The sequence below is a fragment of the Aythya marila genome, assembly GCF_965140915.1.
Source record: "Aythya marila genome assembly, chromosome: 1".
Taxonomy (NCBI): domain Eukaryota; kingdom Metazoa; phylum Chordata; class Aves; order Anseriformes; family Anatidae; genus Aythya; species Aythya marila.
Genome location: NC_139042.1, coordinates 146,314,624 through 146,340,575, shown reverse-complemented (window position 1 = coordinate 146,340,575; position 25,952 = coordinate 146,314,624). Strand labels below are relative to the sequence as shown.

Sequence of the window (25,952 nt, the reverse complement as noted above, 5' to 3'; positions counted from 1 at the left end):
TTCAGGAGATGTGCAGGCAGCTCCTTTCTTTCCGAGTTTTTCTACTTAGCACTTTCCTTGTTTCTCCCTCCCTGCCATTTGTTGTTGTTTTGGTGGTGTTTTGTTTGTTTGTTTCCTGTTTCTGTTTTTCCCAGACTCATAGCTGCTCTGCTGTTTAAATTGCCTTCCGAATATGATGCTGCCAGCACTGGTGATGTATCTCTGGAGTCCTGCACTGGCCTCTGAGGCCCATAATGACCTTGGCAGCTGTAGGTGCTGCCTGACTCTCCTCCCTGAGACCACTAAATTTCTCTGTGCGCTTCCAGCCTCAGTGGGCCACAGAGACCTTCCCCATTACCTGTTATCACTGTCTTGTTCCGTTATCAGAATGGAGAGCTTCTCAGTAGATAAGTATCTTAGGCTCCCTCTTAATCAACTTTTTTTGAATGACAGGAGGAGCTGCAGCACAGTTATTTTTTCTAGTTACTTCAGTACCTTCAGTGACCTGAAGTTGCTTCTTGTTTTTCAGTTACCAAAATTGTTTATGAGATGATATTCTTCTCTCCTTCTGGAATATTTCATATGATGATTTAAATCTCTCTCCTGCTGCTTCCCTATGTTTGGGGGCATTGTTTGATTAAAGACTCTCCAGGGAGGAAAAATAATGTAATTTAGAGATTCAGTTTCAGGCGTTCAGGTGCTTGAGGATTTTCTTATTTGTTTCCTTTTATTTAATGAGATTTAGTAGGCAGCTCTCCTGATACCTTCCTGGTAGACTCACACGTTTTCACGTTTTCAGTCCCTCTCTCTTTGTTGTTTTTTTTTTTTTTTTTTTTTTTTTCCTCCTAGTGGCTGCACGAATTGAATGGTTGTGAAAAGCTAAAACCCATGTTATTAAAAATGCTGCTTTCATCTGAGGGAAATTATTTGTTGTATTTTTACTTTTTTTTTTTTTTTTTCCTGAGAAAATATGGACATACGTCAGTGTTGTTTGTAGATGGAATAATACCTGTTTTGATTTAAAAGCACCCTTACATCAAAATAGTACAATGCTGGACAGTTTTGTTTTAAGTGAGGCTGTGACTTCAGGGATACCCTTTAACTTTGGTTTACTTTTACTATGGATGCTTTCTATGGTTGCCACATTGCTTTGGAGATACAAAGCTGAAGCTGATAACATCTGAGTATTTTTTCTTTTCCCTTAAATACTAGTATGAAATGAAGTGAAGTAATACCCATGCTGCAGTGTGTTTTTTTTTTTGTATAATTATAAAATAAATCTCTATCCTTACTTATCATAGAATCATAGAATATATATATATAATATATATATATATATTGTTTGTTTGTTGACATATATATATATATATCAACAAACAAACAAGCTCAGGCTGGAAAACTGAAGCAGCCCTATTCTTTCATATTAGTTGATGTAGTTCCACGATAGATCTGCTGGAGAATAAAGAGGAAAACCCAAAAATACTGTTTACAACAAAATCCTAGTAGAATTTAAAAATAAATTAGAAAATATATTTATTTTTTAACCATCTGAGTATTTTTTTCTTATTTTTCTATACTTTGAATCATTTCTGTAGAATTTTAAGAGTTTTGAAAATGAAATTTCACTCATATTTGAATGCACAAGAACTCCTCCCTGAACTGTTGTTCTGCAGGGTGTTCTTTTCATTGCATTAATTAATTGATGTCCACATTAGACAATGAAGTACAGGATTTAACTGAATCTGCTTTAGCTTCTTCAGTATGAAAGGCAGTTGAAAGCCAGAATCTTTAATAATTACAAATGGGTAAGACTAATGATATTTTTCATCATAATAATGAATATTTTATTCCTGTTTTTAAGTGACTGTTAAGATATAGATAACAGAGAGCTTTAGTAAGGATACTAAAAAGCCACAACAACAACGAAATATTGCAAATCTTCTTTTAAAGTGCAACAGGCCTCATTTAAGGACATTTTTTTCTTTGTTTTTGCTTTCCCAGCCATCCCCTTAGGAATTATAGTTGTACGAGGAGATTGTGACTTGGAGACCTGTCGGATGTACATTGACCGTCTTCAGGAGGTGAGTTGTTTGTGAATTTAAGTGTCATTTATTAATCTGTGCTCTGCTTCTTCTAGTCCCGAGTGCAGAGGTCTAATAGTTGAAACAACCTTGTATTGAGAGTACTGCAGTTTGCCTACTGCTGAAAACAAAACTTAGAGTTTTGATATGCTAACAAAAGAAGAACATTTCTTAAACAGCAAATAATAGATCACACTGAAACCATTTAAATGATAAAAGAATTGACATGGATGATTGTGTCTGCTTCTGCTTGAACATGAACAAAATACTAGGATTCTTCATGTACATTGCTGAAATTATACAAATCTCTAAGCAAAATAGATATTAGAAAGTGTGTTATATAAGGATAAATATAGTATTTGAATGGATCTAATTATGCAAATATCATTCTCTAACACTGCTATGGAGTAAACAGAGACACCAACAGTGGATATCAATTTGAAATTTCCAAATATACAGAAATGTATGCTGATAAACTAAAAATAATGTTGCTTTTATCATCTTGAATGTTGTGCCATAAGAGAGTTCATTCTACAGTACAGTATGGAAAATGGAGAATCCAAATACCCCATTACCTGAATAATTTTAAATGTGTATGCATTAGTGATAAAGCTGATGTATTTTCATAAACATAGTACCTCTCACTGCTTCTTAATCATTTACTGATATCTTTCAAAACCATTTTAAAGTGTGAGGACTTTACACGGGTTTCTAAATATCTGTCCCAATTGACATGGGAGCTATGGATCTCATTCTTCCCATTAAACTATTTGAGAGGCACTGAATTGCTGTGATTATGAAACTCTGCCACCTGCATCCAGAATATGGACCTTTGTATAGACTACAGGCTTTCACCTTTTTGCATTTCAGACCAGATTTATGACTATTATTGGGCATAAAAGCTTACTGTAAAGCAATGTTAAATACTTAAGATATCTGATGATGGAAAAATACAATAAAATAATTGGGATGATGTTCACAGCAGTTTACAAATCACATGTGATCTCAGACTGAGTTCAAAACTGCCTAATATGGACAGTATTTGATGGAGAGTGGTTCTGCAGCGATGGAGGAAGCATAGCTAGAAAATGAATTACCCACAGTGGTTGTGGATGAATTGTGTTTTTCCAGCCTTTTGCAAGGGTCTAATTTATTTATTTATTTATTTGGCTTGATTTGGCTCAGTCCCATATGCTGGGAATGGAGGTGCCAAGGCCTTCTGCACTCTGCCAACTTGCATGCTAAATGGGGAGCTATAGCCTGTAGGTCAGGATTTTTGGTAGGCTACATCATAAGCTAAAATTGTATGACAAAATATCTGTCAAAATAAATTAGATTCCTGAAGCCTGCTAAGCAGCACAGTCATTCTGATATGACCTCTCTGGCATGAGGTTGTCTTAAAACAGGGAGAATTTCCAGTGGTTTTCTTTAGTATATTAATTGCTCAGAAATATTTCCAAAAATGATTTAGGGCTTATAGCATTTTTATTTCATTTTGCTGCTGATATTTCTAAATTTAGGTTTTATAGAACAAATACGTCTACGATATGGTAAAGATCCATTAACATAACCTTTGTAAAAGTTTTTGTAGACGTCTTTTTTTTTTTCTTTTTTTCTTTTTTTCTTTTTTGACCAAATGCATGCAAATCTAAGCTTTAAGTGAGCTTTCCATAGCTATTCTTTGGTAGTTGTTTAATGCCCTTAAAAACAATGAGAAATACTTGTAAAATTATTTTATGGTGTTTGCCCAACCACTTCATATAGCAGAACTGTAAATAACTTCTGATAATTTATTTTTTTCATCATTGGCATGTCTTTCATCCTCCTACTAGGACCTACAGTCGGTATCTTCTACTACACAGAGAGTTCACTACCAGGTAAGATGAACTTTCTTTTTATTAAATGAGAAAAAAAAAAAAAAAGGAAAAAGAAAAAAGACACTAAACAATGTAAACTGCACTCTGCATTTGAACCCAGATTTTCTTTTTATGAGAAAACATGTTAGAGGAATTTTTGATTATCACTTGCCCCCAAATGATGGAAGTTCATTCTGGTTTCCCTAGGACAATCCTTTTCCTTGCAACCTTATGGAATCTTTAAAATTAACACAACATGATGTGCCTTGCCTCTTGAAGTGATTGGGAAAATGTTTGCTTTAGGACAAATGACAGAAGTAAAATTGTTTCTCTGAGAAATGGAACAACATGGTATATTGCATAGATGTAGTAATAATGTCTACCACTGAGAAAAGAGGTGTACTAGAAGGCCTAACCTCTAATAATTCTGTGCACCACAGTCATCTACCTCTCATTTAACATAATCTGCAGAGTAATTTTTGGATCCATTCTGAACATGAATCTGTCTTTTGTATGTGATGACATTCTATTTCTAGGTGGCTAGTTTTCAAAATTGTGTTCTTTGTGTGCTTTAGAGCTATATTCTACAGTTTATAAAATACAGAACTTGGCTTTATAGTTGGAAGCATTGTTCAAGAGCACATATTACTCTCAGTAAAATATTGCACTGCACAGTGCTTTATTTGGGAGTAAACTAATTTAGACTAACTCTACTGACTCCTCAGCTAACTTGACATTAGTGCAGAGACTTGACACAAACAATGGTCAGTTGACACGGTGCCTGGGACCACAAGACTGAAGCTTGCATGGTGTTGATAGCCTTTTCCTAGGTTTAACAATGAAAGTCTTGTTGGGATCAGCAGGAATGTGTTCACTGAGAAAACATGCAGAGATCCAGTGGATAAGAATGCATAGTGGTGAAACTGTAGATGATTTCTCAGGGCTTAATGATTACCTGGGTGATACAGAATTCCAGTTTGGCAGGACTGCCAGTAAATTTGCTGAACCTAGGAAGACACTATGAGAAAATGCAGATTTGGCATGGTTTTCTAAAGTTGTCTTTTTCATACCAGTTCATGGTTTGTTTCTGCATTTCAGCATCCAAATTTAACCTCATATTTTTGACATTTGTGTCAATCATTGCCCTGGAACTGAGTTTTAGCACAACATTAGTGTCTAGTGAATTGCCTAATAAACCAGCATGTATTATTCTGTTCCACTCCCTATAAATTAACCTGAGTGGCTGCTGACTGTTCCATGTGTAGGAAACTGCCTGAGGTAAAATGAAGAACTAAATCTGTGCATATGGTGAGGGCCAAAACAGAGAATGAAATGTCAGAAATCAGCCCCATAGTCGGCTCTAACCTCTGCAGTTACAGCAGTATATAAATTAACTGCCCAGCCATTTCCTCTGGTGCTCATCAGTGTGAGATCCCTAACTTGCTATCAATTTTTTATGATGCTGCTTTTTGAATGCACCCCCTCTGTGTTTTGTCTTCGGTACTTGTTTATCCTGAATTCTTCAAATACTGTTTTATTCTCAGCAGATCATTTCTACAAACTGTCTTGCTAGGTTAATTTGAAGTTTGTTCCACATTTGCTGGCATCTCTCTATAAATTACAGAAGGGGAGAAAAACGGGATAAAGGGTATGAAAAAGTTCTTGAGTTGATGAAACTTCTTATCTCACTAATAAGGTGTCACGGGTTCTTTTAGGTCTCATAAACATGGTTTTCTTGTGTGATTCCTCTGCAGCTTAACACATGTGGAGTCAGCAAAAACAATATCAGCAAGCCTGAGTGCAAATGAGAAAAATGATGCTAGAGTTGTTCTTCATTCTGCTTTCTTTCTCTAACAAGCTAAATGTATAAGAAATATTATTCTCATGGGCCTGAGACTTCCCAAGTTAGTTCTTCTTTTGAGCTGTAGGACATTCTTCAAAAGAGCCCATGCAGTTTGTGACTTACATTTACATTTACCAGCATTATCACTATCTTCATTTTCCCATTGTACCAGCTCTAAAAACTTTTACTCATGTCTCCTGTTCATATCATCTACCATTTTCATATGAATAATTATCTTTGGGTGCTTTCTTCCTTCTTTCCTTTGTATCTCAGCCCAAACCTTTACTCAAATAGTGGGGTAAATATTAAGACACATACAGCTTTATGCATTTAGATATATTGAAGTTAGCAAATGTAGTGGATTTCAGAAAGCCCTTGATTCTCAAACATACACCTCAGCTGTGATAGAAGTAGACCTAAATCCCACAACTCAATAAACCCATACTAGAGAAAGAAATAAGTGTATTTTAAACCTGACGTTTCAACGACTGAGATATGTTTTTTGGTCCATGTCTGCAGAAATAGTTCACGTTGTTGAGTTTTATGCTGTCCTCTTCATCTCTCCTGTAATGCAGAGAAGTTGGAGACAAAACCAGTACATTAGGGCAATGTTTAAGGGATCAAGTAGAATCTGTGAGTCTAAATATGGGATAGAACTGAGGTTTGATTTTTGTCAGAGTGGCTATAGATGCAGATTCATAATATAGATTCATGAATCTCTTCTGATTTGTTTTTGTTGTTGTTGTTGTTATTTGTTTGTTTGTTGTTTGTTTGTTTGTTTTGAGCAAAATCTGTAAGAAGCTGTAACATTGCAGACAAGATCTGTTGCCAGGACAATAGCCAAGTTCCAAAGTCTAGGGCACTGAGAAGAAGCCACATGAGCTGTCTGGAGCTGTCTTTGCTTTTCTGTCCTGGATAACCAGAAAGGAAAGGCAATAATAGGAAGTTTCAGTCAATCCCAGTGGCAGAAGCTAATAATATGAATCATACAAAACCTGTAATGATACCAGATAAAATTGTTAACATTTTGCAGTGGCATCATGCCAGGCACTGAGATCAGTTCACCTGGCTGAGAAATGAGTATCTATCAAAATTTAAAGTGCTAATTGTCATCACATCTGCCTGAAAACAACACTTAGTGCATGCAGACACTCTGCTGACTGGGAATATAGGGATACCAAAGACTCGCTTGTATCCATACAACGTCAACACAACCTCTTTTTTTTTTTTTTTTCTCAGCTGAAAATGTGTCAGATACCTTTATGTAAATCAAAGAGTGAGGTCTGTCTCTTGACATATGAGGGCACCATTTGTTCTGTAATCAGTTTGGAAGTCTTTTTATCCCCTCAAATGGAAATGACAACTTCCTTCAGTATTCTCTGAGATTTTCCTCAGGTTGAAGAAAGCAATTAGCTTCTTCCTCTCAGTCTTACTGAGTCATGAGTGGGCAGTCTGGGGAAGAGAACCAGTGAAACAGCCATTTTTCTGTGGACATATTCTTTATTTTTTTCTTAACTTTTTCTCATGCATGGCAATTTGGATTAGAAATGTATTAGGAATATGTCAGATTTGCAAAATGTAAGATAAATTGACAAGAAATAGCTAATACTTCTAGGGTTTCTTGATGATATAGACAGCAGGCAGTATAACCAGAGTGAAATATATAAAATAATTCAAACCTTTGAGAATCTGTATGAATGTTCCAGGTGTGTTGGATGTGCATGATGTAGCATAAACTTTCGATTTCTGTTGTGGTGTTTCTGCACTTTCCCTCTTGTATACAAAGCAGTCTCACTTTCCTCCTTTAAACCATGGACATGATGCCAGCTGCCTGAGGGATTGGTGTTTTTTTTTTGTCTCTTGGAGTCTATCACCTAGGCTGGATGCCTTTCTAAAAGTCTGCTGTAGTTCAGACTGGAGTGGTAACTTTGAAGCATGAGCTGTAGTGTGGATTTCTGCGTTATGCTAGTGGTTAAATGTTCATAGCCCTGTTAGAAGGCTAGCTGAAAACCCATGATTGTTTGAAATCTGTTTTTGGAACTTCCTCCTTCAGCCAGCCTTTGCTTTCTGATGCTAGACCTTTAAATGACTACTCACTAAATATAGCTGTACAATCTCCAAAACAGAAGTCATTTGTCCTGAATCCTGCAGTCAGGAAAGGTGGTGACCTTGTTCACGATATTCTGGCAAGTCCTAGTGAGATTGTATCCTAGTCTGTGGTCACCTCTCTATGTTATGAATATACATGGATTATTTGCATCCTGTGATTTCTGTGCAAAGCACAGTGCTTTTCTTAAAGGTACTTTTCTTAAAGGCACTTTTCCTCCCCATTGCTTCCACTTTTCATTTTTTTGCCTTGCACACTGGTATATCTGCCCATAGTCTGTTGTCTTCAGGAGGAATAAACTTTAATCTTGAGCCAGTATGTGCCTGAATTTACATCATTTGAAGGTGCGCTGATTTTATTGCCTAAGATATAAACAAGGAAAGAATCTCCCTCTATGCAAATTGTGTGTGGGTGTCCACAATCCATGCTGTTGTGATTTGTCTTGTGCAAATCTGTGTTTTGATGTTGTGTTTCAGTGGCTTTAGGAAGTTAGCTGGCCATCCACTGGCAGCATGGCACAGAGCCATGGCCACCTTCATTCTGAGATCCCTTTTGTCTCCAGCTCAGTGAGAGCTGAGAAAGCAAAGGGCAGGCGGTCTGAAGTCCTTTGTTCCTCCCCAGACATTTGGTTTGGTTCTTGAAGTAATGTTCCTTGGCCCCCAAGGAGCAGGTCTTTTTAGCCAGAATGGGAATATATTGATGCAGGATGTCTGCTGTCTTGGCTGATGGTGGTCCCCATGCCTACACTGTCTGTATTTTGGATGCAGAGAATAACATTATTTTTTTTTTTTCACCCTGATGTGCATTTGGGACATACTAGGAACAAGCAAAGTGGGCAATTGCTTTGAGTGGCAGATTGACAGAGGTGGGAAAGGGCATAAAAACACTGCTCTGGGATAAATGAAAATGACAGGCACACATCAAACAAGCATAGTAATTAGAGCTCATAGCTGTTGTTTGTTACTGATGTGTATCTTTGACCTTCTCTTTCACCTCCCTCTCTTTTCCTGTCCCTACAAATAAAGGGAGCTGTAGACAACTGAGAAAGCTAGTTTTGATGCAACACTTTTTGGTATTGCTGAGCTGAAGGGAAGATAGCTGAGGATGTAGTTGAAGTTTACTTACAAAGAGTAAATTGTTTGCTCTCTTGTTATAATACATTAAATTGGTTATAATACATTAAATATAATTCTAACAATTATAACAATTATTATAATACGTTATATTATCTACATTAATTATAACAATTGTTATAATACATTAAAACCTTGATGTCAGTGTGGAACATATCCAGGGAATTTGAGTTATGCAGGTATTGCAAATCGTGTGATATCAGCAGAGAAAAGTAAAAAAGTGGATACTAGGAAATAGTTCTTTTAAGAGATTTGTTTTTTATTTTATGTCATTTCCCTGCCCTATCCAGGACCAAGAAAGCTCTTTCCCAAGAGTCCTTTCTGTTCAGAGGCTCTCTCCTAGATGGTGCTTCCTAGATGGTAAGTGCATCTCCCTTCTGTTGTGCCTAGCATAGTGCTTGCTTCTGATGCAGATGTGGAGGATAACGCATCTAAGAGTACCACCATGAAGGGGTAGCTTTCTTTCTTGCTATGCTGAGCAGTTGAAAAGAGAGCTGTGTGTCTCCCTTTCTCCTCTGAAAAATGAAACAGGGCCTTCATTTAGCAATCAAAGTGTCTTCTGTAGCATTGTTGCCCCAAGGAGTCATGTTCTTCCACGGGTGGTTTGGGATCTGTGTTATTAGCGTCTATGCTGTGATGCAGCCCTTATCACGTGGCAGTATCTGGACTCATAGTGCAGGTGGTTGTGGCAGCACACTGCTGTCAGCAAGACAATGTTCTTCATTCCCTTTTCTGTGTAAGTACTGCAGCGTTTAGGTGATGGAAAAGTGTTGCCCTCCCCTGTTAAGAGTGCACTTCATGTAACTCTTGTATTTGACCCAAACTTTGCCAAAGCAGACAGTTTAACTGGGCTTTACATCAGGTTCCAGAGCACTAGAATTAGCAGCCAAAATGGATGGCATCTGCTTTTGCAGAAGCTTCAGCATGTGGTGACTGATTTTTTATTGTTCAAAACAAAACCAGTTTCTCCCTGATGGTTTCTAATCACTTTTCCTTGTCTCTCATGAGGGAAATTGATAAAACATGCATTTAGGATCTGTTTGGTTTTCAGATAAAGCTGGTTGGGTAGATGCATTCAGTTTTTGTCTTTAGGTATTTGATATTCCCTTGAAATGCCAAAAATTACAATGCTATATTACTGCACTGCTGTGTCAAAAGCCTAGAATGAACAAATCTGTGATTTCACTGGCCAAACTAAATGCAAAGCAGAAACAACAACAACAAAATGCATCTGATGAAGTGAATTGTAGGAGATAAAATACATCTGGTTTTATCAAAATAGATTATTTGGCAATGCCAAAATTCATATTAGGACTTCATTTAGTGATTCTCTCTAATCACTGTGTGTGATTTTCATGTGCTGTTCATGAGCAGAATAAATTTTCCTGAGTGTATTGGTAATTCAGGCTGAATATTTGAGCATTTAATTTACAAGGAGATTCCAAGCACATTACAATTTTTTTTGGATTCAAAATTTGAATTAATACTATTAGACCTATAAATTCTACGATGTGCTTGCTCTACTGTCATTGGAAGAATGCATCTCTTCCTGTCACACATTTTAATGTAATTAAGTCTTCTTATATGCCTGAAACCCAATTTTCTTGCATTTTTAACTATTTATTTCAAGTCAGTACTTTCAGTGAATATTTGTTTTGTTAAGCCCAACATTTAAATTCATCATTTAATGGGGTAGAAATATGGAAATGATGAATGAATCAAATTATATTCTTATGAAACCCATGTCACTTCACTGACACAGAGATTGTCTTTACATGGTGCCGATGTCAGTTCAGCCCATCTTGTTCATGCAGTCCTGCTCAGACCACTTGCTTCACTGCTGCTTTCTTGTTTGTTTTCCTTGCAGCAACTTCTGCTGATCGTTTTTACCGCATTGACAGATCTCAGGTAAATCTCTATTTGGTTACTGTTTCTATAAATCTTTTTCTAAAGCTATGCCACATGCAGCTTAAAATGAATTATCTGCCATTGCTTTCATGTATTCTAGGATGTTGCTGATGCCTTGTGAAAATCAGAGAAAAAACTCTGGGCCTTTTTTTTAGTTGATATAATTCACATCATTTCACTGAGCTCACTGAAGATTTATATCTGCTGATGGTGTGCTTTTCTGCCAACCTGATATACAAATCGAGATTTTCTATATTTGTCATTCTTATCATGTCTTTCTAAGGGTATCTGTGTGACACTAGCTTATTTGATTTTATCTTTTCACTAATGATGTTTTTGGTCACCAGAAGACCTGATCCTCTGCGTGACATGAAATAGCTGTGGAAATTAATGTGATGTTACAAGTTGAGAATGATGAGCAGAGCTGTATCAAATATTCCCAAGGAAACCCAAAACAGCATGTAGTTTCATTAGATTCAAACCTGTGGTGTAGATCTGCCAATCTGAATTTATTTTCTGAAAGACACTGAAAATTTTACAGAGCTTTTGGTGTTCCTGGTTTGTAGCCAGAACAGATCAATTAGTGGCTCAGCATTAAGTGTAAACTGTTGCTTCACCTATTGGTCATTTGCACCTGGTCCCCCTAAGAACTATGTAAGCAGTTTTTGAATTACATGGACATATGCAGCTGGTGTTTTAGTTCAAGCAGAAGAAGCTGTGACTTTAGCTCAGAGGTCCCAGGTTCAGTGTCTGCATATAGCCACCAAGGGCCTTTGCACACAGCCATATACATGCTTTAATGAAGTTGTGCTTTAACATTTGTAAAGCAAAGATGAAGAAGATGCTGCTATAGGTTAAACTGGACAGTGTCATTCTGTTTGGTTTATTCTGCATTTCTTTAATTCAGACTCTGTACAAATTGTCATCCTTCCCTCCTACTTCATCGCCCTATGTTTCTGTGGGCAAAAGACCAATGCTATGTGATGGTCCCTGTGCACAAAATGTCGGAAGTTTCCTGTCCATCCACCTACTTAGACAGGCCTACTCACACTCAGTGTTTTTGAAAGACAATGGGACTTCTGTGTCAATAACAGAAAAGAGGGATTGAGAAAGAGAGCTTTGGTAATGGAGATGCAAAAACAGAATATACAAGCAATTGAGGGTTGAGAAAATACCTGCAAACTATGAAAAATCCTGTCAGATGTCAGCTGAGGGCAGATCTTAGATGATGGTCCTCATTTGGAAATGCAAACCTCAGCTTTTTGGGTAGACGTCCAGTTTTCAGCTGAATGGCGTTGACAGGGCCTGAGTCACTGAGCAACAGCCTTTTAAGTGTTGCTGTGAATGTGAAGCTTGTTGGTTGGGAATCTTGTTTTGTTTAAAATCTAAGAATTGCTTATTTACAACCACAGTAGCATTGCTATTACTGTGTGTGTATATGTATGCACTTAAATAAATACACACACAGAGTCACATGAATGCTCTTCAGACTGATCTACTGCCAGGTTTCCTGTAGCCATTTGGGCTTTCTGTTTGACCAGTGATGCCACAGGTTTGTTATCTGTTCCTTATATCACTCCGACAGGAACATTTGCACTTTGTGACGGAAATTTCGCAGGACGAGATTTTTATTCTGGACCCAGAGCTGGTAATGTCACAGCAGGGGGGGACGCCACCCGGAATGCCTGATCTGGTAGTGGAGCAGGCCTCTGGGTGAGTGGTGCTAGAATCTGGCCTTCAGCAGCCACATTAGAGTTGGGCATTCCTTTTCTGGTCCCCTTTTCAGAAGAGGGTGGGGGTGTTATGGTAAAGGGTGGGGACTTGGGGACAGGATCAGGTGCAGCAATGGTAATGTCAGAAGGACAGCAGAGTAAAATCTACTGTATTACACATCCTGAAGCAAACAGCAGGACTAAAGAGGTATCTTCAGCACCTTTCAATGTCCTCACACCCTCACAGACCATCTGCCCCTGGCATAAATCTGTATCTAACAAGTTACAAAGCTGTTCTCTGCATGGTCAAGGCTTTGATACCAGTATATAAGTCCATGAAGTCCTTTGAGCCTCAGAATGGTGGTGAAATGTCTCTTTCTTCTCATCCTCTGGGCAGACCAGAAATGTTCCTTATCTTCTGTAGGAAGAGTCTTGTACTTACGGTGAATTTAGCTAAACTAGCTTGCTGTGGGCTGAAAAATCATGGGGACAAACAGACATAAAAGAGCTTCAAAGTGGTGCATGCAAAGTAATTTCTGGAGTTGAATGCCTTTCTCTTCATTTTTCCCTCCCTAGAATATCAGATCGATGGAACCCTGCAGTTCGAAAGAGGATGCTGAGTGACAGTGGCCTCAGCAAGATTTCCCCACACTACGAGGTACCTGACAAACAAAAGGACGCCAGCCAGACCCATATGCTGCAGTAAGAGCCCTCTGCATTTCTCTGCTTGATGACACACTGTCACCATCACCACAGACTAGTGGCTTTTTTAAGCTATTGAGTTGTGCTGACATGCCAAAATAACAGAAGTCATTCTAATTCTTCTCTTTTTTTAATCACTTCTGTTTCATCCTCTTTCTCCATTATTATATGTTCTTGCCTTTGGTATTTTTATTTGTTTAATTGTTACTTTTTATTTATTTATTTATTTCCCCCCCTCCGTGTCACTCCACTCTCTTAAAAATGTATATCCATATTTCCAAAAGTAAATACATTATTTTAGGATGTCTGATGTTCCAGTAGGAACCTTCACAACAATTGTTAATGAAAAAGACCGATGCACTCACCCTTAAGGTAATTCTGATGCAACATGCAAAAGCAGAAACTTCTACAATTACTGCTTACTTTCAAAGCTGTAGGCAATAATTTTCATATTGTCTTTAGCCAGTGATATCATTGCAGGTATAGGATGACTGGAGTTGGCCTCGATGATCCTTATGGGTCCCTTCCAACTCAGACATTGTGATTCTATGATTAAACAGTGGTTTTGCTGTTGATAAACATAGAATATACATAGTTAGAAGGGGCCCACAAGGATCATTGAGTCCAGCTCCTGGCTCCACACAGGACCACCCAAAAATCAAGCCTGAGAGTCTCTCCAAACACTCCTTGAACTCTGTCAGGCTCAGTGCCATGACCACTGCCCCGGGGAGCCTGTTGCAGTGCCCGACCACCCTCTGGGTGTAGAACCTTTCCCTAACCCCCAGCCTGACCCTCCCCTGTCCCAGCTCCATGCCGTTCCCTCGGGTCCTGTCACTGTCCCCAGAGAGCAGAGCTCAGCGCCTGCCCCTCCGCTCCCCTCGTGAGGGAGCTGCAGGCTGCCATGAGGCCTCCCCTCAGCCTGCTGTGCTCTGGGCTGAACAAACCAAGGGGCCTCAGCCACTCCTCATAGACCCTTCACCATCTCTGTAACCCTCTTTTGGATGCTAATAGTTTTATCTCCTTCTTACATTGAGGCACCCAAAACTGCACACAGCAGTTGAGATGAGGCTGCACCAGGGCAGAGCGCAGCAGGCCAGTCACTTCCCTCAACTGGCTAGCAATGCCGTGCCTGAAGCACACCAGTGTATGGTTGGCCCTTTTGGCTGCCATGACCATGATGAAAGCTCTTGAGCAAGATGTTTGTAAAATAGCTTTTAAAGTAATGACATCTTAGGTCATTAAATGTTTAAATAAAATGTGCAGCTTTGTCCTTTTAAGAAGGTATACAAAATTGTGTCTTCACCAAAGATTCAGTAAAATGAGCATCAGTTTCTACACTAGTATGTTTTAAAAATATTTCTTAAGGAATAATAAATTATAAAAACTCCAGTTGGAATAAAAGCATTGTCCTAGGAGAGGAAAAGCTTTAAAGTTCAAAAAATAGGCTATGGACTCTGTGATCCTGTTTGCTTTGTTTCTAATTCTTCTAGCCCATTTTAGAAGTGTTTCTCAGCTTTTTGGTCCTTCAACTTTAGATTTTTGAAACCAGGTGTTCTGTCTCAGATGTGCTCAAACTGAGGCTGCATGGTGCCTGCTGAGTACTGCTTCAGGGCAGATACAGTGTGGGTGGGAGTTTGTAGCTGCACGGCTACAAACCAGAAACTTCGCAGCAAAATGGATGCTGCTGAAAGGAGGATTTTTTGTGGGAAGGAATGGTAATCTGCAGTTTCACTGACAGAAAATGCTCACCAGGCTTTCCCCCATTACTCTGGGGGAATTCTGGATCAGTTCTTGTTTTTGTGCTAGGGATAGCGAACTCAGGTGCACTTTTCATCAGACAGGAATGGACAGCCTGAAATTTGGGTCTTACCAAGCTGGGGGAAAAATGATGCTTAGACACTTCTAGGCAGTGTGGAGAGATGGTGACAACACGTGGACTTGCTTCTAACTGATGAAAGGAATGATTTTATTTACGCCAGTGTGACTGGAAATGTTTGTTTAGCTGGAACAATTATGTTTATCTGGTAGGTTTATTAATTATCAGCACAGTAGTATTGCCCAGAGTAAAGTGTACCCGTCACTGTTTACTGTAAGGCATAGTTTCCTTTAAAGCTTTTCTAAACTGTAATTGTTTTGGCTGATTTTTTTTTTTTTTTTTGGTAAGACTCAGTCTTTGAATCTTTCTCTTTTTCTTCTAGTTTAAAGTTTAACAAAATTCAGTAGTTTCTGAATACAAGATTTGGGGAAAATGTATTGCTTTAAATTACTTTCTGTAAATTAAATAAATCCAGAAATTGTTTTCTGAGAAGTTTTAGTGCTGTTAGTGCACTGAAGTTTTTGAGGCTTTACATTTAAAAGTATCCCCATTATACTGAGGAAATGCCTTTTGCTGTCTTGTGCTCCTGAGTTTGCCCTGAGGCTGTTGATACCTGTTGGAGACCTCAGATTCAGGAGCTGTGTTTTCAAAAATTTGTGTCTGTACATGCTCAGGGAGGTTTTGAGTGGGGTCTCTCTGTGCTTACTCCTGGCTGCAGGAGGCTCACAGAAGCTGAGGAGGGGGCACTGTGCTGCTGATCTCCAGCAGGAAGGAAAAAAACAGGAGGAACAATCTTGGTCAAATGGGGATAGGCTGGTAAAGATGTATGGAGGAGCAGGGAAAATAGGACGAAAAAAAAACAAAAGAAGGAGTAGAAAAAAAAACAAATGAGTGTATGCAGCAACTTGGGGAGCAGCATTAGGAGATGGGAAGTAGCCATGGAGGAGCCCAGAGGACAGTCAGGTATCTGGGGAAGAGGAAGAGGGAACAGGAGGAAAAGGAAGTGAAGGAGAAAATGTCAGCCCGCAGGGACTTTGGGCTGTAACAGATGAGAAGAGACAGGCTGCTGTGCAGGCTTAGGGGGCTGTTGGAGAGAAGCAGAGAAAGCAAAGAACAAGAAATCACAACGGGAAATAAAAATAAAAAGAAAAAAGAAAAAGAAAAAAAAAAAAAAAAAAAAAAAAGGAGGAGAACATGGGGTGAGGATAGATAAGAGAAGGAGACAGGCTAGGGACCTGGTGGCCGTTTCTCTCCAGAATCTAGAGTTCTGAGCTGATGCAGATTATTCGTTATTAAGGTGGGCACGCTCTGAAGTATGTTTAGACATTGCCTCATTTGCTGCAAAGCTGAAAGATGTATTGTAAATGAAGCAGAGGATTGCAGTGGAGAAAGCAAGATATTACACTTAAGGCAGCTGAAAGCTACTCTGGAGGACTGGTTTCTCTCCTCAGTTTCCTCCACAAAATTTCTGACTGATGCAGATTAAAAACAAACTTCACAAATGGCCAGTAACAACAGGCTCCTCATTTTATGCATGTCTGCTATGAAGTAGGCTGGGAGGCCATTGCAAGGAGACTTTGAAACAGAGTGAAGGACTGGAAACTGAGTAATATGCTTCCTGTGTGCCTTAGGTTGTGTTACTAAAATTAATGGGAAGTTTGTGCCTTCTTTCTTCCGACTCTCATTTTCCCACCTGCGGAATACAGATAATGTTGCAACCTCACCTTAGAGGAACACAGCGAGGGTAAATTTCACAGTCACAAGAAACTTGGATATTATGGGGAGACTCTGTCAGAGATGCTTAGGAGAAAATTAATCATTTTACATTCTGTGCACAGTTTTGGTAGTGTGGGATAAATGAACCTCGAGGCTGTGCGCTGCTTATACAGAATGCAAAAGGATATTAAGCAGGTCTTTTTAAACATCAAAGCAAGAGTCCAATAGAAGAAAGTAGCACGTGGCAATGTAATTAAAGGTTGTTGTAACGTATGAGTGCAACAGGGCTGGAGCATGATGTTCAGATAACACGAGCTCTGGTATTTCCAAGCTTCTGAGTATTTGACTTTCCAACTAAGCATTTGACTTTCCAACCAAACTTAGGTTGGAAAGTCAAGCATTTATAACCTGTCATTTTAAAGCAAAAGCTTAGAAAGTTCTTTTATATTTTTGGCAGCTGAAAGCAGCTCAGAGGTTTGTCCTTTCAGATTTTTTTATTTTTTTTTTCAAATAGAATTTGCAGAGAGGATCTTAATGAGTTGGAGTACAGTTCCCTAAAAAGGAATATGGCAGAGCATGAAGGAGACACCTCCTCCCACCCATGGAGTTCTCATGGACCCTGTGAAGGTCATCTTTGTCCAGTGTTTTATGTTTGGCCTGAAATATTGCACATCACCTCCAGCTCAAAGTGTGAGACCCTATATCCTGTCACTAGGGCAAGTGACATGGGATTTGCAGTGAGAGAACGCGTCAGTCAGTTGACCAGCTGGGGCTGTTTTCTCAGTAGTCATTTGTCTTTGAAACATGAATCAGTAGTGATACTCCTCAGATGTTAAAAGCAGATTAGACCACAGCCAATCATAGTATGGCTGCAGGCTGCTTGGAGTGTCTCTGGCACTATTATATATATATTTAATCTCTCTAAGATGTAATAATGCTTTCTGAGAAGTGAGGAATGAAGATAAAAAGACAAAATCTACTAATACAGAGATGCCTTAAATGACTTAATTCAATGAAAGTAGAGATGAGAATGTTATCTAAAAATAATGGTGAGATTTGGAATTTTTCCTGATCGCAACCTTTTGGGGTAAAAAACAATTCGTCTGTAATGTTTCTGAGGCAGTGGTTTTCTGAGAGAAAATTATTTACACTTTTAATCAGGTGAGCCTCATGCTAATTAATTTTCAGATGGCATTTGGTTAATGATATTTTACATTTTGTTCCTCCTTCCCTTACCCTTTCTGAAGGCTCTTTGATGTGTGACCAATTTGTGGAGTGTAAAGGACATGAAAATTAGCATCTTGATGCAGTAATCTGGAGCTGGGGAGGATCATATCTTAATAGGAACATCAAATCAGTGTGAAAGGTGCATACGACACCAATGGGAAGACAGTTACTTGGATTACTGGTGCTTGATCTTGAAAAAAGACAAGTATTCTGGGCTGGCTTCACAGAAGAATGTAATTGGGCTCTTTCTTTGAACATGAGTGGATTCATCATCCTAATTTATTCTGTGATCAAATGGTATGGTGAGGTGGGCATGATCAATGCCTTACAGGCTGTTGCAAGTATTCATTGTTGACCATGTATTTCTTTTTGTAGGTATGTGTTTGTCACCCTGTTTTATGATGAAAGATAGAAAATAAAAACAAATAACACAACGGCGTACAAAAATGAAAAGGTGACTATTGCTTCATAGATGTTTAACCTATGTCTTTTAAGTGAAGTCACTTATTTACCCATTGTTTGGAGCAATAACAACCACTCTTCCAGCGTCTGCCCACCTAACACATGTAAAGGGAATGAGTTCCAAAGCTGCTAGATTCATTGTCTGAATTGAGTGTATGGCTCGTGAAGGGTGGATGAAGGTTGGCCAGAGTGCCATCTGGCCCTGTCAGAGAAAGAAAGAAAAAGCAGCTAAAGGGGCTGGAAGCTCTTTACACTAAATAGACATTAATTAGCTAGTAATACCACCCAGGCACTGCTTTATGAGGCAATAATAACCTAGTTCCTGAGAGGAAAGAAGAAAAAGGCTAAATGCCAAGTGTTTTAACTCAACCACAAGAAACAGATCATTGCCCAGGAAATCAGTGTGACTGTACAGACATTACAAGTTTTGTTGTTGTTTTGTTTTTAAGAGAAATTTTGGTGTGGTACAAGGTGAAAAGAGCATTTGGGATACAAGGTCGCATGCAGAAAGGAAAAGGAATGCTCATCTAGTGAAAGTTAGGAAAATATGAAGAGGTCACTTGCATTTGAATGTAATGAGCAGGAGCTGCCTAGTAATAGTGAACATTTAAAGGTTTAAAGGTTGGCGAAGGACAGAAAAATTCCAGTGTTTCCCCAAAACTCTTGCACTGGAAAACTCTGCATCAGCTCTTAAATAGTCAATAAGTCTGTCCTGGTGAGTTTTGATAGTAAAATGTGAATTAGTGTTCTGGTTCAGATTTAGTTTACAGGCTAAAGCCATAAGAGTAAAATGTGTATGTTTTAACCACCTATTTGTGTACAACTAAACAAATGACTCTTCTATTGTTTAAAGTCCCAGGTGAGGCTACATGAGTAGTGATTACTTTTAGTGAAGCCTTATTTGAGTGATGGTGTAGATCATATCTCACTTTCACTGTACACTCATGTAGTCCTTATAATAGAATTAGAACATAATGAAATGCAGCGTCTGTACTCAGCTCCATTTCCTTTTTCTTCTGTTGTCTAGATACTTTTACAAATAGCTTGTAAGGCATCATTCTTATTACCTTAAGATGGAACATGAAAAAGGTGTGCTTAAATCAGCTCTCCATCTCTTGCTAGGATAGTGATATTAAAAATGAAGGATGTTAGCGAAAGAAAGATGAGGACTAAAAGAAAAGGAAAAATGCTGTATAGAAAGCTGAGAATGGTTAAGGGAAAGGTACATGTGGGTTAAATAGGAAAGTACTTTGAAGAATGCAAAAAAAAAAAAAAATCATGTAATTATAAGAATGTAGCAAATAGGTAATAAATTGTTTGAGTGAAAGCAAGTTTCCTCAGTAAGACTGAGCAGTAAAAATTGATGTATCTGAATGTGGAGTCTGGTCCTGTATTTTGAAAACTCTCACTACTGTCAGTGTAATGCAGTCACAGTAGCTAAAATCTTATAGTTGATCCTGTAAATCTTCCATTGTTCCCATTTCTTGACAAAGAAGGCACCTCTTAATTGTTCTATGCTATTGCACTCAGACATGGTGAATAGTGAATTTCAAGTACTTTATGCTCCTGATGTGAATATTTATTCTCTCCATATACTTCAATATTTTGGCCTTCTTCATTGTTTCTGGAGATTTTCAGTTGGAAAAAAAAAGGAGCAGTTACTGCTTTCCTTTGGAATTCTACCTTGATGATAGGTGCCTGCGGTTCTGAGAAGAAATATTCATGCCCTTTCACATTCCTTAAAAAAACTTACTATGTAACAATGAAAATCCAAGAGAATTGTGGCATTACTTGAGTAATTTGTTTTCAAGCTTCATTTCTTGCTATACAGATATTATTTTTTTTCATCCTGACAAATAGCAACACACTTAAAATGGTTGAATTTGGCTTACAAAAAGAAGTGTGTTTTCTCTGTGACATCTATATCTTCAAGATCAAGCCCTGCCTGAAAAGCTTGATTCTCTTATTTTCTTAATATAGACAGTTCAGTAAAGAGATTCTCAAAAACAGGATAGTTATTTTGATTTTGTGGTACAGTCATTGTATATAAGAACAATCTGGAGACTGTAGAACTGTGGATAGAAATACTTCCCAGTGAAATTCGTACTCCTTCCAGATTGACAGCAAATAAAAATCTTGCTTAGTGCCTTGTGCTTCTTAGTAGCCTGTGGGATTTCAAAAGTTTCTTTAATGACACCTGATGCTGCTGGTATCTGTTACTATCTGGAAGCTAACTTAATTGTCCAGCTCTGACATTTTTTCTAGAAAAATTTTTCCTTTTCCTTCAAGTGCTGCTTGTACAACAAGCTTGATCATATCCAGCTGTATATACAGGGTATAGATGAATTTCTTAAATGGCATGTCATGAAACTGGAAATAAGACTTACACCTAGACAAATCTTAATTCACAAGTTAGTCTTGAATCTCTCCAACCTTGTTAATTAATTCATGTCCACTTTCCCTGGGAAATGTATCTTGTAGTGATACTCATCCCTATCATAGCCAGGATGACGGATTCCTAGACATGTCTGAATACAGTCAACTACACCTTGACCAAACTGCAGAAGAAAAGAACACAGTTTAGAGAGAAAAGCAATGCTTAAAATCATGGGGGATGGAGAGGAATATTATTACCCAAATACTTCTTTCCAAAGACTGGCCCACAAAATGTTTTTGGTGTATCCTGGCTGTATCACACACAGACTGCGCATGTGAGGCTAAACCCGAGAACAGTCATTTTCAACTCAAGATTCAAGAGGTTTTGCATGACCTTGGCCATGATGTTACCAATTCAATGACAGCTCTGGGCATGGGAAAATTATGGCATTTTGCTCTGACACCTGAAGATGCAGATACAGGACTGGGAACTTGTTACCACATACCTTCCCTGCTGTATCAGGGGATGAACCACACCTCTACAGTTATTGCACCCACCAGACCTGAGGGAACTCTGCAAACAGTGAAAATGAGATGATTCTGAAAACTGTTAATATGAACTTTTAGCAACTTGTACTGTCTCTGTTAAGTGACTGAATCCAGGGAAGACCTTCTTTAATCACCACTTCCATTAATTAATAAGATTTTGATGTCACTACTGCCAAAGTTTAGCTTTATATACAGAGAACTTGTGCTGTGTAGAAAAACATGTTTTTTACTTACTAAAATGTCTTCAATAGTCATTAGTATTTGGTACTTACACAACCTAGACACATCATCCTGACAACCCCTTTCCCAGAGCTTTAAGCTTTTTTTTACTGAGCTTTAAGACATTGTCTTTTGCTTCTGCTCTTGTTGAGTGTAATTAGAAGAGGAAGAAACTAGAATTTGATTTTGATTTGCATGTGTATGACCTTATTTGTGCATGTGAGTGCAATGCAAATAGTTCTTATTTTTTCTTCCAGAATTAAGTCTCCAGCCTATGCTGTTGAGATGCTGAATTGCTAAGGGGTTTTAACAACAGCAGGCACATCTGAGGTGGTGGGTTTGTGTTTCTGCCCCTTCAGTATGTGATAGAAATAGAGTACATCCTGTACTGTATCCTGTAGGATGTTTTTTTCTCTCGTCAGTACTTATTATCAAATAATTCTGTTATTCAGGATATAGATCCCCAGAGTGGATGGGGTGGGATTTGAGCTTCCTCTTTTCCCACCCACCTGCCCCTGAGCCCTCAGAATGAGGGCTCTTAAGGATTTTGTAGCATCTCAACTGAGATGCTGAGGATATTCACCCTGCTGACATGTTATTTTGGCAGACAGTAACATGCAAAATGTTCTTATGCACCATGAGACTACAAATTGGCATCTTAGAGAGATCTTGCTTCTAGACTGGCAAGCCACTTTCCAAAAGAGAAATGTAAGCAGTCCAGTTCTCTTCTTCTTATATGACTTGAAGCAACAGAATATGCAGGTGCTTGAGAAAGGCACCTACCTACTGGATGTTGAGAAAGTCAACTGCCATCTAGCTTGAAAACACTTACCAAATATTTCCAGTAGATAAGGCAAGGGAAATGAGTTTTCAAAGTGGAATGGAAGTTTTGGAGTGTGTTTAAAGGATGAAATTGATGTTGACAGACTACAGATAGCTGGGTGCCTTAGTTTTAAATTGTTTACCATAACAGCTATAAATCTGTTTTTGCTCTCTGGCTGACTGCCAAGGCCAAAGTAGAAAAGTTCTTTCTTTTTTCTTTTTCTTTTTCTTTTTTTTTTCTCTTTTCTCACTTCAACTTTTTTTTTTTTTTTTTTTTTTTTTTTTTTTCATTTGCTTCCATTCTTCTGGCTTGCTTAGTTTAGCCCCTGGAGTGAGAAGCAAAATCCATGCTGAGAAGTAAAGCAGCTGTATAGCATGGAAGACAGGGGATTGTATCAAGGCAGTCACTTCTTGTACAATTGTTTTATGTTTTGCTGGGTAAAAGAAAATGACATTGGATAATTTGATCTTTAGGGCCTACTGCTGTCCTGCAAATATCAGGCATGTGGTAACTGTAACTGGCAAGAGATGGGTAGAGGAGAGAGTGGAGTTGATGATGCCACTGTGGGATATAAATGGCTTTCTGGAGTGGAAATAGCAGACCCAGGGCCCCCAGTGACATTACAGACACGGGAAGAAGGGCTAGTTAGGTTTAGTAGTGTGATACAGGATGATTGACAGAAAGGGAGCCTGTATTATTCTGGGCTTGCTTTAAGCAATCTGATAAATATAGGATAAATATTCTCCAGCGTTATAAGATTCCAGTCCAATAGATACTGGAAAAGTAGTGAACCTTGTTGTCTTAGGTAACATGTACGTATGTATTTGTGTATTCTTTTTCTTTATTTGTAAGAGTTGAAGTAAAAAAAAAATATCAACAAAACCCACCAACATCTAGGTCTTAGTTTTCTGAGGAACAGCAAGCTTGTGTCCCTGTTCTATGTCCCTGCCATAAGGATCAGCCATCTGTTTGGAGAGGAGACCAGTTCTTAATGTGCTCTCATTCAGTACTAAGCTTTATCAAAGCCAAGGCTAATAAGCTTTTAGAGCTTCAGGGCACGGGTATGATGCATAGTCCTGTACATATGTAACACATGCATTTAAATACATAGTGTGTCCAATCTTTCACACTAGGACATCTCATAATTTGAATTCAGACTGTATTTATTGACTTCCTATTCATATTCTTAAGTTCTGGCTTAACAGGCCTGCAACAAGAATAGAAAGGCAATATTGTAAAACAAACAAACAAAATAAAACAAAACCAACAACAAAACAAACAAACAAAAAGCTGCTCTAAATTATCACACAGAAGCACTACTTTGTCTGAATTGACTGTGTTACACTCCTAAAAGCTAAACCTTTGCCAACTTTCTCTAACTCTTTAGATATCTACATGTTTTAATTTCAGCTGTGCCTGGAAACTGAAAAGGCGAGTGTCAAAATACTATGCAGAAAAAGTTAGAGGCTAAGCACAGTCACGTGAAATAGGTCATTGTTTGAGGTTTGCAATTTAGTGTTTTGGACCCACAAAGTTCACAGAATTTTGATGAGGCTGAGAGCAATATTTTGACATGAATATTCACTGGAATCTTGAATTAAAAGTGATTTTTTTTTCACTAGGGCTGCTTGAAAAATATCTTGGTGATCTGTTTTTGCTTGGTGTAGTTGTGTGTGTGCCAGAGGTTTATTTCTACGGAAAATGTTGCTTTGTTGAAAAACTACTTGTGAATATGGCCTGGGTTTAACATGCTCAGGCTGAGGAGAGACTCTCCAGTTTGTCTGGGAACTGTTGAGGATGAGGAAGCTCTTTTCCCAGGTTGGGTGTCTTGGTGTTGCTGCCCTTGTTCTTCCATGCCTTGGTTGCATGTTCTAGGTCCCTGGCTGCAGCCTTAGATGTCACGATGTAGAAGACACTGTCTGTTCTTGAAAAGCCTGATAAAGGTTATCTTGAGCAAGAGGAGAAAATCCTGACATCTGGAAAATATTCAAAGTGAGAGGGAGAAAAGTTGTCCCTGCTTGCCTGCTACCTCTCTGTGCTGGGAAAGGAGCACTAAAACCCACAGCTTTGTCTCAGGAGCTGAGACTGAGTGAGCATTTAGCAGTTTTGGCACAGAGGTGTGTGTTTGAGAGTGAAATACATGAAGAGTGGGGCCGTAGCACATAGCCTAGCTGCAGTTCCTGGCAGCGTTGATGCCCATGGGCAAGCAGACACAGATGGACCTGGCTAAATTATGCCAAGAGCTGAAATCAGAGAGCCAGAGGTGGCTTAGAGCCAGTATAACCCTGACTCCTAGATTCTTGTTTGTCTGCCAGGCCTCTAAAAGTGTAGCACAAAACCATATATGAAACTCCCATTACAAAGTTTTATTCTTCATTATTTATCCCATAGCAGAAGTGTAAAGAGCTCAGCAATTCTGCTCTGCCTAGGATTATAGAAAGACCTGTGTGTTATTTTCATTAACTGAAGTTTTTTGTTTGTTTGTTTGTCTGTTTAAATCGATGGTAAACAAGTGAGGTTTGCTTGATGCTTAGCACTTGTGAAAATCAGGCCACTTATTTATGAACATTATTGCAAGCACCTTTTTGTAAAGGATTCCTATGTTTCAGTCTCCCTTCTCCCAAAACCACTAAAGGCAATTTACCAGGAGTCACTGGTTTGCTTTGTGGTAACAAACATACCACTTAGGGCAGTTTCTAAGCTGTTTAGAAACCAAAGATGGCCTGAAATTATTTGGATGGTGTCTCAGGATACCAAGCTGCTGTTGTGCTTTCCCTTTATCCAGCCTCAGGGCAAAACTGGGATGTGACTTAATCAGGGTATACCTAATGTGCAAGCAGTGTGGCTGGCATGACTTTGCAGTTACCAAAAATCAATTGTTTCTTTGTGTTAAACAAAAAGTTAAGGTTGAAAAAAAAAAAAAAAAAAAAAAAAAGACATTTGAGGTAATCTTTTCCTGAGAAATGTAAAAGTACACAAATTGGTTATTGAGAAAAGAAGTCAGATGTTTTGCTACCTGCTTGTTCTTAACATCTTTTTTTTTTTTTAATTAAATTTCACGTAGGAAGTTAAGGTGGTGCTTATATCCAGCAGCCAGTTCCTTAACAGTCTGTCATTTCAACTGAATATTGAATGATCTGTCTAGATCTCACTTTATTTTTTTAGGGCTAGTGCCACATCAGCCACTGCCTTTCTTTTGCCTCTCCTCCTCCAATCTCTCCCCCCACCCAGGATTTGTTCAACAATTGTCAGAGTAGACCAGTGAAAATTTTAAAGATTTAATTCAAGTCTGGAAATGGAAGAATACCTATTCAAAGAGGCTTGGATAAGCCTTCTTAAAACCGAGTGTCTTATGTTCCCCTGAGATACTTTGGTGTCATGTGATGGTGAGAGAAACAGGAGCCAAGTATTAAAACAAAACAAACAAACAAAAAAATCACCTA

The 25,952-nt window shown here is 38.5% G+C and overlaps 1 protein-coding gene across 3 annotated transcripts in view; it reads left to right on the top strand.

The window, feature by feature from the left end:
- The window catches only part of DGKI (diacylglycerol kinase iota), a gene marked incomplete at its 5' end in the record, with an annotated part of 211,137 nt that overhangs the window by 151,329 nt on the left and 33,856 nt on the right, over positions 1-25,952 (top strand). For all 3 annotated transcript variants that reach the window (XM_082760598.1, XM_082760600.1, XM_082760599.1), the window contains 6 exons: positions 1,981-2,060; positions 3,893-3,937; positions 9,290-9,359; positions 10,867-10,907; positions 12,493-12,620; positions 13,196-13,321. In XM_082760598.1, the coding sequence (XP_082616724.1) occupies positions 1,981-2,060; positions 3,893-3,937; positions 9,290-9,359; positions 10,867-10,907; positions 12,493-12,620; positions 13,196-13,321 (490 nt within the window). The remainder of the gene's footprint in view (positions 1-1,980; positions 2,061-3,892; positions 3,938-9,289; positions 9,360-10,866; positions 10,908-12,492; positions 12,621-13,195; positions 13,322-25,952) is intronic.